The sequence below is a fragment of the Belonocnema kinseyi genome, chromosome 6 (assembly GCF_010883055.1).
Source record: "Belonocnema kinseyi isolate 2016_QV_RU_SX_M_011 chromosome 6, B_treatae_v1, whole genome shotgun sequence".
Taxonomy (NCBI): Eukaryota; Metazoa; Arthropoda; class Insecta; order Hymenoptera; family Cynipidae; genus Belonocnema; species Belonocnema kinseyi.
In genome coordinates this window covers 124,213,167-124,226,154 of record NC_046662.1, presented here as the reverse complement: position 1 = coordinate 124,226,154, position 12,988 = coordinate 124,213,167, and the positions used below count along the sequence as shown (strand labels likewise).

General features: G+C 31.4%; 1 protein-coding gene across 1 annotated transcript in view; it reads right to left on the bottom strand.

Moving 5' to 3' along the window:
• The window catches only part of LOC117175590, a 222,672-nt gene extending 217,109 nt beyond the window's left edge, over window positions 1-5,563 (bottom strand). The window contains exon 1 of the mRNA XM_033365298.1: window positions 5,480-5,563. Coding sequence (XP_033221189.1) covers window positions 5,480-5,563 — 84 coding nt within the window. The remainder of the gene's footprint in view (window positions 1-5,479) is intronic.
• Between the last annotated feature and the right edge of the window lie 7,425 nt (window positions 5,564-12,988).

Sequence of the window (12,988 nt, the reverse complement as noted above, 5' to 3'; positions counted from 1 at the left end):
AATACGCCAATTAGCACAAATGGTAAGTTCCGACAGTGCCTACAAGTGTGCCTATTGGCCGCTAAATGGCAATACCGGTTTCATATGTATACACCTGGTATAACAACTAAAAATCTTGGTTTTTCTTAGAACCAACAGTTTGTTTTAAATTGTAGTTAAGTAAATCCATTTAAGGGGACCAGAATTTCAAGTTAACAGAATAATCAATATATATATATATATATATAGTTGATTCAAGTATTTCAAATTAGCAAATTCAACTTTCTTTCACTAAAACGAGATCCTGGGTTAACAAAGATTATCATAAAGTACGCCACAGTCAAATACGCTGATTTTGATTCTAGTTGTAAATAAAGGATGGCTATGAGGAGAAGGAGAATGCTACGATAATATTACAGTTCAGCCGTTACTGAAAATAATAGATTTAGATGTAAAAATAAAGGAGCACATTGTCTTCCAAACAACACCAAAAACTAAAAGAACTGTAGGTAGTAATGCCTTGTTTCTAACTACTAGGTGTATCTTCATTCTCGATGCTGCATTTTGCGCTGAGCTGAATGTATCACCATCCTCATATATTAGAACCAACATTTAGTTTTTTGTTTTAAAAACCCAGTTAAGCAGCTAATTATTTCTGATTACCAAAATCATGAACATACTTTTGATTCAACTATGTCAACTTAGTAAAGAAAACTTAGTTTGATTAAGAAGAGGTCTTTGGTTAATTAAGATTAGGATTCAGTGCACCAGCACAAGGTATGCTGCTTTTCATATAGTTGCAACCACGCTTCATATGTTAAATCTTGATTTTTCCTAAATCAAGGTAAGTAAATTATCGAAAATGTATGTGGAAGAATGATCAAGAATAGAGGTGGGAGGAGGAGGAGGAGAAGAAGAAAATTCAGTAATGATGTAGTTAAGACAAGTAGTTGTGTGACATTTCTACGTGCAAATAAAAGAAGCGGAACATCTTTAAAATAACAACAAAACAACCTAATGAAACTGTAGGTAACACCTTGTTTGTGCGTTTTAAGTGTATCTCCATTCTTTGTACTGCACTCTGCGATGAGCTTGATGAATCCAGTTAAAAATAGATAAGGATTTCTTATTAATAGAATCATGAACATACTTTTGTCTCAACTATGTCAACTTCGTAAATGAAAGTTTAGTTTAATTAACAAGAGATTTTTGGTTTACAGAGATATATCATAGAGAGCACCACAATCAGATTTGCTGCTTTTCTTATAGTTGTAACCACGCTTTTTCTCCTGTTAAATCTTGAACTATACTAAATCAAGTTGAATAAGCTCTTAAAATACATGTAGAAGAATCAGAAAATAATATAGGGGGTTGAGAAGGATATGATAATGATTTAGAGTAGGTAAATAGGTACTGAAAATATTAGATGGAATGATAACTTATACTAAATCTTCGGTTTTATAAGCTGATTTCCTAAACTAAAATTAATTCAGGTGAAGGAATCAATAAATACACATACATTTTGAAAATTGAATTTATTTTACTTATTTCGTTACAATAAACGTATAAAAATTATATATAGAATTTTAAAACTTATTGCTTACTTTCTACAGTGTTGGTTTCGTTCCATCAATGTCAAAAGAAATTAATGACAAGGAATCTTGAATAAATAATTTCGTGTACATTATTTACGTTTCCAGCTAGTTAATCTAGTAAAAGTAAGCGCAATCGATCCACAAACGTTTTGGGATCTTCCCAGTCATCCAACATTTTAGATTTTGCTTTTATTTTATATTCTAAGGAAAGGTCACTTTAATCATCATCTTTCTCCTTATCATAGTCATTATCATGTTCATTAATATCCTCATCAGCAGCATCATTTTTTATTACGTATGAAAAAACGTGATATTGGCCAAATTCTTCTTCTGGCTCTGCTTTTTGCTTCTTCATAAGTGTTTCCCCTTCATCTTTAGACTTACGAGTAATGCATGGTAGATTCCTCAGTGGAGAGAATTGTGGTTTCCATGCTTCCTGAATAGCTTATTTCTGGTCCAGTTTGAAAATCTTATGCTTTCGAGGAATTGCTTTCCTTTCTGTATCAGTCAGACTGTCGGATTCTTGCATTGGCCTTAAACTTCGAGTTACCTTTGAAATTTGATGAAAATCTCTTTCACCCTGCATATGATTCTTGGCTGAGCAAGAGTATTTCTCATGTCTTTTTTTAAGTTATCAAGTCTTGAGTAAGTTCTGGAACAATTTGAAAAAATAAATTAAGGATTATAATTATTATATAAAATGTGCAATATCTTAAAGCTTTCCGAAAACTCACATTCAAGTTCAGAAGTACCCATTGGTCACAAAATTTGGCGACGTCTCTAAGACATCGTTACGACATCTTTACGATGACTTTACGACAATCCTATGTCCATGTCGTTTCAGTGTCTTTGCGATATCGTAAAGACATCGTCAGATCATACGACTTATTTACGATATCGTAAAGAGACCTTAACGACATGCACATAGGATGTCATAAAGTTATCGTAAAGATATCGTAACGATATCGTAAAGACGTCGCCAAACTTTATGCCCATTTTTACCATAATTATTTAATGAAAATAATTTGTGGATTAATGTCACTTTTTGTTAATTGGGCTGTCCAGTTGGGGCCCAATTGGCGCTTATGAAAATATCTTTTATTCGCTCATTTATTCATACTTTGTGTCGTCGGTCCAGAAATTTAATTTAATTATTGTTATTTCTACGATCAAACAAAAAACTACGCGTCCCATAAAAATGGTAATTAACGAATTTGTAGCTCTTTTCTGGTTTAATTTGTTTTGTCTATTCATTTTTTCGTGCTTTGTGTCATTTTCCTGAAAATTTAATTTTTAATGTCAATTATTATGATTAAGACATATTTACTTTTTGTAACAAGAGCCGTTGGTCAAAAATGCTGATTAAAAACTCGTTCTTTCTTTCCCGTCCCTAATACAGCATATATCTAAATATAATTTAAGCCAAAAGTTTTGTTGAATAAAATGTATTGCAGCTTTTTTTGTGATACATCTTTCGCCTTTTCACTTTTTTTCTCGTTTTTCTTCAAAAACTTTTAGTTAATGTACTTTTTACTTTGTAGTATTAAAATAAAAAGTATGCAAGCTATGAAAAAATTATTTAGAACAAATTTGCAGATCTTTTTAGGATGAGCAACTTTTGTCTCTTTATTTTTATCTTAGCTTGTGTCGTTTTTCCAAATTTTATTTATTCCTAATGTTGTTTTTTATGAATGAAATAAAGACTACGCGTCCTATCAAAAAGTTATTATTAAGAAATTTATGGCTCTTTTTTTAGTGCAGAATTTTTTTTCTTTATTTTTTAGTGTCTTGCATAGTTTGTCCAAAAAATTAAATGTTTTATTTTTTATTATTTTTTGTGCGATCAAAATTTCAATTTTTTAAGAAAATTCAAAAAAGTTTTATAAAAATATAGTTGGGCGTACAAAAACCAACTTTTTTCTCCTTTTGACTTGTTTCCATACCGTGCGTTGTTTGGCTAGAAATTTTCTAAATGCTATAATTCTGACAATTTTCTTCTTATCGAAAAAAGTCATTTTAGACTCAAAAGTTTGGTACCAAAGGCTATTTTCATAGATTCATTTTTTCGAAAGTTATCGTGCTTACAGACGGACAATAAAACATGAAGCATACATACCGACTGATGCATTCGTAAAAAAACTGTGTTTCGGTTTCAGGGGGTCTCAAAACGTGGAAATTTGATAAAACCAACATAGAAAAAATTAAGAATAAAATTTGTTGCAGGAAATTGTTTAGAACGATAAAGTTTAGTTTAGCCAACTTCGCGTCTTTCAAAAAACATGTGTTTGTCATAGAAAAACAAAAGAAAGTTTAACCGATATTCGTGTAAATTTTATCCTGTGAAGTTCATTTTTGTTGTAGAGAATCTTTCGTCGGAAATCGATGTAAAGTTTATCTTCTGTTTTTTCTGTGAAGGGGGCTGGTCAAATTTTGCAAAATTTAGTAACTTCTCTGATGAACCTACTACATCATTAATAATCATTAATAATGACCATGCAATTTTCAAGAAAAAATATCACTTTTTACTGCATAGGGTGCACTTTCATATATTTCATAGATTTTTTCAGATATAGATAGAATAACCTTCAACACTGATCACCAATAAAACTTTCACGATAACTTTTGAAAAAATAATTCTATCAGATTGGCCTTTGGTACACTATCTTAGTGTGAGAAACTGAAGGTGACATTCGTTAGCCAGCTATTCTAGATAAAAATTGAAAAAAGTTAGAGCATTTTGAAAATTTTCGAGACCATTCTTTTCAATTAACGCACGAAAAAAAAAATATTCACTAAATGAATAATTTTATGAAAAAAAAAACGATTCAGGTTACAATAACATTTTTAACAGCAAATTTTGTTGTGTAGAATGCTCACTTTTTTTAATTACAGAAGACAAGACATTAAAAATATATTTGTTTTAATATCAAAGCATATTACGAATTGGAATAATATACATTTTTAAAATGATACATTGTTCAGGGTATTTAATCATTTAAACAAATGTCTGGTTACATTAAACAGAATTCTGGTTAAATAAGCCCTTACTATTTTTCTGGTAAGATCGACCAGAATTCTGGTTAAATTACCCAAAAATGTGGATTAAAACAATCAGAAATATGATAAATTTAAGTTTTTAATTTGGATATCCCAGGGATAACCCCAGGATATCCAGGGTAACCCTGGGACGTTTACGGGATATTCAAATGTCCCAAGTAGGATATAGAAAAATTATTTATATCATACTTGGGACATTGAATATCCCGCAAACGTCTCAGGGATACCCTCGATATCCTGGGGTTATCCCTGGGAAATCCAAATTTTTGGCTTGCGGGATATCCGAAAGAGGATATCCCGGTATATTCTATTGCTCTGAGGGTTCTTTAAAGCCAAAGTAGCTTTAACAAAAGAGAATTCACAATGACCAAATTACAGTTGTCGATGATTTGACCTTTAGTTTTAAAAGGTCTACGTACAAATATGGGAGAAATACCAAAAACTGAGAGCGTAGCGCGAGGTAAATACATAATCGAGCGCAAAGCGCGAGACACAACAGTCGCGCGCCCTAGCGCCCTTAAACTTTCTTCAATTTAAAATGCATATTAAAACGTGTATACAATTTTTAATAATAATAATAATTTTAAAAATAAGTTCTTAACAAAAGATTTGTAGGTCTTGCCCCTTGAGATTTTAAAAAGAAACTTACAAGATGAATATTTTCATCCTTGTGATATGTGGTGTTCCTTATCTTGTGAACGACATTGATGAGATCGATCCTCAGTACAGTCCATGTTTTTGGCCGCATTTAGTACTTCTTGCATTGTAAAATAAGTAAATAATTCACATGATGCTATGTAATTTCAAACAATAAAGTAATCACCCTGAGATTTCAAACAGAAACTTACCATAGGAAAGTTTTGAATTGTGCTTTTTGTGGTCCTTCTTATCGCGAGAGCGTGACTGATCTGATCGATCGTTGGTGTAGCCATTTCGGGATTCGCGCCACCATTTCTTTTTTTGATTCACGGCTTCACAGCATTCCTCAAGGGACTGATTCTCCGTAATGGAAAAAAGATAAAAAAGTAAGCAGAAATATCATAAATTTTAATTTTTGAGAATTAAATAAAATAGACAATAAGAGATAAACATATTTGATGACAAAGTTCTGATGAATTTGTTAATAGTAAAATTAAAATCTTTTTAAATTTTAATTTTACCTGTAGTAGGAAATATTTCGAATTTACACGGTGGATCAGCCCACTGAGTTTCATGAGTTATTCTTGGATTCCCAGAACTTGTTTTTAAAAATCGTCTTCACTTACAAAATCGTCATATTCTTTTCTTTTTGGTAATCTTTTTTGGGGAAGAAAATTTGGAGTTAATAGCCGAAGTTGTTCGTTAGAGGATGAAAGTACAACGGCCTTTTTTTCACATCACGAGTTTGATCGTATGTATCGGCATAAATTTAAGAAACTTGTAATTATATGAATCGTACATGATTTATTGTAAAGTTAGGAATAAAAAACACTAAAGTAAAATTTCTTAAATCTTCAAGTACATCAATGAACTCTGTTTGCGAATAATTTTATTCATTCTAAATTACATAAATAATTCTGAAAATTAAAAATTGTGAATATATTTTTAATAAAACAAGATGTTTAAAATATACCTTTAACAGTTTTTGAACATACCGAGTTCATTAGATATATTCTTGATGGAGTAATTTATTCAATCAGGTTCAGGGGAAAAAGCTTTTCTAGCTGCTCTAGTTCCCTCAACCGATTTTTTGGGATACACGAAAGTACTCTTTTCAAAATTTATCCAATGATTGGGTACAATAAAACTCTGCTTATCAGCAAAAACTGTGTAGAAAGTCGTTGATCTTAGACGTTTCTGCAAATAATGTGTAAAAGTGACTATCTTGTAAATATGATCCATTGCACAATGTTGTAACATTACGAAATTATTAATTAGTTACCTTTCTCCGACTGCTTCTACTCATTTTTACTCTGTATTTCCAATGAGCACAAAGTTTGGCAACGTCTTTACGATATCGTTAGGATATCTTTACGATAACTTTATGACACCCTATGTCCATGTCGTTAAGGTGTCTTTACGATATCGTAAATAAGTCGTATGATCTGACGATGTCTTTCGATATCGCAAAGACACTGAAACGACATGGAAATAGGATGTCGTAAAGTTATCGTAAAGATGTCGTAACGATGTCTTACAGACGTCGCCAAATTTTGTGCCTACTGGGTTAGCTGAAACATAGATAATTGTGAGAAATTTATTACATACATTTTCACAGTATTTTATGTATCTTCTGAAACAACTCGAAATTCTAAGTTTGACTAGGGTAATGGGTACAATGGTTGACCACCATCCAATGATTGGACATTTACCTTATATATATATATGTAATTCAGAAATATTCACAAATAAAACATTTAATATACAGTGAAGGTCGTTTTCAAAACACTCATCGCTATTTATTATAAGTTTTAATTGTTAATATTTCTTAATATATGATCACTTTGAATTAATTAATCATTGCCAAAGGTGGTCAATCGCTCTACCAATTGCCCTATATGGGTTTACACTAGGGTGGTACAAAAATCAATGGCGAAATTTTTTTTTCATGCTAAAGGGAAGCAACCCCCCCCCCCTCATATAATTCCAAATCCGATAAAAGAAAGAAAAAAAATTTTTTTTACTCTCAATTTACTTTAATTTTTTTTTTACTTGAAATTTTCCATGTAAAATGCATGGGGAAAAATCACTATTTAGAGTGTTTGGAATAATTTGTTAGAGTTTGGGAAAATGTGACGGGACTGTATAGAGGCTTGTAGAGAATCATTCAACAAAGCATTTCATGTATCAGGCATATGGCTTCGACCCCCCGCCCCTCTATACACCCCCATGCGTCCCTGAAAACTACCCTTAAAACCAAATATGTCCATTCTTCAAGAAATCGACCCTTTGGGAACTGTATTTTTGTCTTCTCTTGATAAAAATTATTTACGTGGGTACAGTGGAATATTTACAAAAATTGGTTAATTGATTTTCAGTTACTCAAGGGGCAAAAATGCCCCTTAATTTCGTTCGAATCTCTGCTGTAAACGGGAGTCGCTCAGACCCAAATTGAAGATTAACTTTTTCCGACGACTTTGCTTGGTAGGTATCCACTTGGCCAATAGTTCATTTGAACAAAATGTCATTTCGTCTAGTAAGGTATAGTTTGTGCACAGTGGTAAAATGTGTTTGAAAGATGGTCGTGCGTGTATGAAAAAGCTAGAGTATGATGCCAGAAGTGTCCAATTGGCGGCGTAACCTTACTAAACGTATCCCAGTGGGCACACAATTTGGCGACGTCTTCACGACATCGTTACGACGTCTTCGCGACATCGTTACGACATCCTATGTCCATGCCGTTTCGGTGTCTTTGCGATATCGTAAAGACAGCGTCAGATCATACGACTTATTTATGATATCGTGAAGACACCTTTACGACATGGACATAGGATGACGTAAAGTTGTCGTGAAGATATCGTAACGATGTCGTAAAGACGTCGCCAAACTTTGTTCCCACTGGGTATTTATTGCCGCGTAAATTTTAAAATTACAAAAGGATTATATTAAATACACTGAATTTAATTGTTTGTTGTCAATTTTTTGACTTAAGAATATTTGAAGAATAATTTGTTGATTAATGAAACAGAAGTGAAGTGAACGTTTGAGTTGCATTTGTGAATTGTTTATAATTTTATAAGAATTAATGTACATATCTTTCCTGAAAATATTCCGAAAATAATTTTTCTTACTAATGATAAGTGTTGAGGGTCACGAATGGTAAGGTTATGAGTGTATATTTATCATTTGACAGGTTGCTCATTGTTTTGTAAGTTATTTTTCAGAAGAAGAGTGAATAAATAAGAAAAAGATTGTTTGTAGAAAAATGAAAAATTTTAATGCTCACTGAAAAGCGATTGAAGAATAAATTGTTTATTTATGCAAATGAAGCAAAGTGAAGGTTTTGATTGACTGCATTTGACGACTGCATCCGTGAATATTGAAGCCATTGTTTGAAAAAAAATGTGTTCATGCTTAAATGTCATGAATATTATTAATTGTCTGAGAATGAATGTATAGTTTTTTCCTAAAAATATTTGGAAAATAATTTTTTTTATAATTACAAGTTTTGAGGATGAAAAATGGTAACATTATGAGTGTACTTAAAAGTTGAGCGGATGCTAATTGTTTTCGAGATTACAAGTACTGCTATTGTCATAGACATTTATGTATGAGTATGTTGTGGTTTCTTTTTGGGCCTCTCAGCGAAAGGTTTACTTTCAATAAATACAGTTTAGCCTGACGGCGCCGGCAGCGGCAAAATTTTGCCAGTGCCGGCATTGGAGCAATTTTGCTGACACCGGCAACGGAATAATTCTTTTCGTTGGCGGTTTTTTTTCCGCTGGGTGTGAAGTTCCGAAAAGCGTGTAGTGATGTATTCTTCATTCACTGCTTACGAATATGGTCATGAATATTTGAAAAAAAAAAATATATTTTTGAAGGTCTAATCTTAAGAAAAATTAAAAATACATCTTAGTCTCAATTTTTCGAAATTTTGAAAATAAATAATACATAATTTAAATAATTATTACAATTATTATATAATTAAGAAGTACACTTATCTAAAAAAAGGTTTTTACAGAAATTTACTACTTGAAGCATTGACAAAATACTTAATGTCTATCAGAAAATATGCTTTTTTTTTAAATTTTTTGCGAACAAATACTTATTTAAATAATTTCCATTTGTTTAAACAATTGAAAATTATTTAAAAAGACATGAATATTAAGATTATCCACGAGTAATTATGTGTATAAGAAAGACGACAGAAATTGCTTGAAAGTAACAAAAAAACGTAAAAATTTGTTTTCTCGATTTTTGGGTCATATGCAGCCCCATGCATCGCCCCCACTTTTCTGTTTTCTTACGATCCGGAGGGAAATTGTCGGTTAAACTAATCCAACAGATAGAGCCACAAAAAGTAGGCCTGTCTTTTTCCTTGAATTGCATTAAGAAAAAGCAAAAATAATTAAAAACTTGATGCTCTTTGCAAATAAGCAAAAAAAATAGATGAAAAAATAAGTCTAACTATTACTAATTATTAAAAAAAAGAAAAAGTAATGAAAATATGTAGTTTAATATGAATACAATTTAATTTTAAGATACATTTTGAAAGCAGTTCGAATTATATATTTCTGACAAAAATAATTTAAAACAAAATTTTTAAAACATATACATGATCAGAAGAATTAATAAAAAATAAATGACGTATATTGTATATTGAGGGAATAATTTGGTAAAAAGGCAATGAAAAGACTAATAAATGAGAAAGTGGATTTATTATTATTTAATATAATGTATATATTTATTTAAATTGAACCGAATATCATATATACATTTATACAGGGCAATCATTTATTTGTTGCTTAGTCTTGAAAGATTTTTTCTCGCTGCATTCAACCTCTAATAATTTTATTAAAAAATTTTAATTTAAACTAGATTTTGAATTAAATAGTTAATTATATTATTGCAAACCTTATTTCTAAAATAAATAGACTATAAACGATTAAACTCCATAAACAAATGTACCATACTCATCACGGGTAGTAGGAGGAAGTTCACTTTTTTCGTTCAGCTTGACGCTCCAAACTTTTGTCTTCTCTATTTGTTTATTAATAATTTTTCTACTCAAAGCATGGAAAAACTAAAATTGTGTACATAAGAATTTTTTACGCTTTGATAACCGATCAGGAAAACTTTATATTGTCTTAAGTTAATGTTTAGGGAATCATAAAATACAAATAATTTGTTGTTCATTCCATTTATTTGTTGTAAACAAATTTGATGAACAAATTAACAAATAGTCTCATTATCAGTAAAATTTTTTGGTGCTAAAAGTGCTTACATTAATGTAGGAAGGACATTTAATAACAAAAATAATTAAAAATTTTATAATAATTATAATTATAAACAATTCTTGTAGCAAAATATTATAATTTGAGATTTTTCAAATTATTATTTCCTCCTAGCGCAAGAAAGAATTCAGGTATTCCCTAAAACAATAAATATTTAATAATATTTGATAAAATATAACAATTTAAATTTTTGTAAATATATTAGATAAAGAAATTCAAAATTGTTGACCTTTCGCATAGAATTTTTTTTTACACTGGAAATATTTTAAGCTGTTGGGCGAATAAATGCTAGCTACAAAAATATTTGAGAAGTTAACAATAACCATTGTTATAAATAATCCTCGTGACAAAATATTCGAATGTAAGGTTTTATCAAAATTTTCATTTTCTATAATCGCTACAATGATTACGGATATTCCTAAACAATATATCTTTGATCATATTCAGTGAAGTATAATAAGTTACATGTTTATAAACAATTTACATAAAAAATGTCCCAAGGTTGGCAGTTTCACTTGGAAAAAGTCGGGTTTTCAATCGTAATAGATTGAAAATGAATCATAACACTGCATGTTAAGATTCACTCAATGCAAAATTTTTTGACAATAAACCACCGACTTGGCCGTAAAAGAAAATTTAAATTTAATAAAACCTTAAGTTTAAATATGTTGTCACAAGAATTGCTAATAACAGTGGTTATTGTTAACTCTTCTAATATTTTTGTGACTAGCAGTCATTCGTCCAATAGCTTAAAACATTTCCAGTACAAAACAATAATTTTCTGTTCGAAAGGGCAAACATCTTAAATTTGTTTATCTAATTTGTTTACAAAAATTTAAATTGTTATATTTTATCAAATATTATTAAGTATTTATTATTTTAAGGAATACCTGAAGTCGTTCTGGCCACTGAAGGAAATTATGATTTGAAAAATCTCAAATTCTAATATTTTGACAGAAAAATTGTTTATCACAGTGGCAATTATAAACTTTTAAATTATTTTGTTTATTAAATGTCATTCCGATATCGTCTTTACGATATCGTAAATAAGTCGTATGATCTGACGATGTCTTTCGATATCGCAAAGACACTGAAACGACATGGACATAGGATGTCGTAAAGTTATCTTAAAGATGTAACGATGTCTTAAAGACGTCGCAAAATTTTGTGCCCACTGGGTTCGCTTCATTTGCATAAATAAACAATTTATTCTTCAATTGCTTTTCAGTGAATATTTATATTTTTCATTTGTCTACAAACAATCTATTTCTTATTTATTCATTCTCCTTCTCAAAAATAACTTACAAAACAATGAGCAACCTGTCAAATGATAAATACCCAGTGGGCACAAAGTTTGGTGACGTCTTCAAGGCATCGTTACGATATCTTTACGAAAACTTTACGACATCCTATGTCCATGTCGTTAAGGTGTATTTAAGATATCGTAAATAAGTCGTAAGGTTACGCCGCCAATTGGACAATTCTGGCATCATTCTCTACTTTTTCATACACGCACGACTATCTTTCGAACACATTTTACCACTGTGCACAAACTGTACCTTATTAGGTGAAATGACATTTTGGTCAAATGAACTTTTGGCCAAGTGGATACCTGCCCTTTGCTTAGGGGCCATCCATATTCCCAGTTAACTTTGGCACTATTCAGGAGCTGATAGTCAAATTCTTTGTTAGTTGTTTGCACCAAAACAATCATCCTCAATGAGTTTGAAGAGTACTAAAATGACGTTTTTTCACTCGAATTTTTTACATGTTTCACAGTTTGCCAGTTAACTTTGACACCACTCTGGAGCTGCCAGTCAAACTTATTGTTACCTTTCAGCATCTAAACAGTCATTCCCCGTGGGTTTCAAGAGTACTAAAATGAGGTTTTTTCACTCGAATTTTTGACTAGTTTAACGACAAATTGTTGCAAAATACACCAACAGATGTTAGTCAGTCAACGAATTTCGAACTGTGGACTATGAAAACAAAAAAATCTGAAATTTTAATGAGTACTAAAATGACGTCCATAGAATTGTCGCGAGCTCCCGCCCTAATAGCACGGAACGTGCCTGGAACGTTCCGCAGGCACCTTTGGAATGTTCCAATGGAACGGTCCAGGAACGTTCCCTGGAGGTGTCAATTGTCCGCTGGTTGGGAACGTTCCAATGACACGTTCCAGGAAGGTGTCAATGGAACGTTCCACGAAGGTTCAAATGGAACGTTCCAGGAAGGTTCCAGTGGGAACTGAGCGCAACCTTGCGGTTTTGAGACTGAAACAACAGTTCCTAATTTGGCCGACAGGTGGCGCCACCCACATATTTTTGTAACACGCGGAGCCGAATTTGGCGCGGAATTATCCCGAATTTAAAAGTTCAAAAATTTCGCGTTGATTTATTAAAATAGATCCTGTTCGGCTCCGTT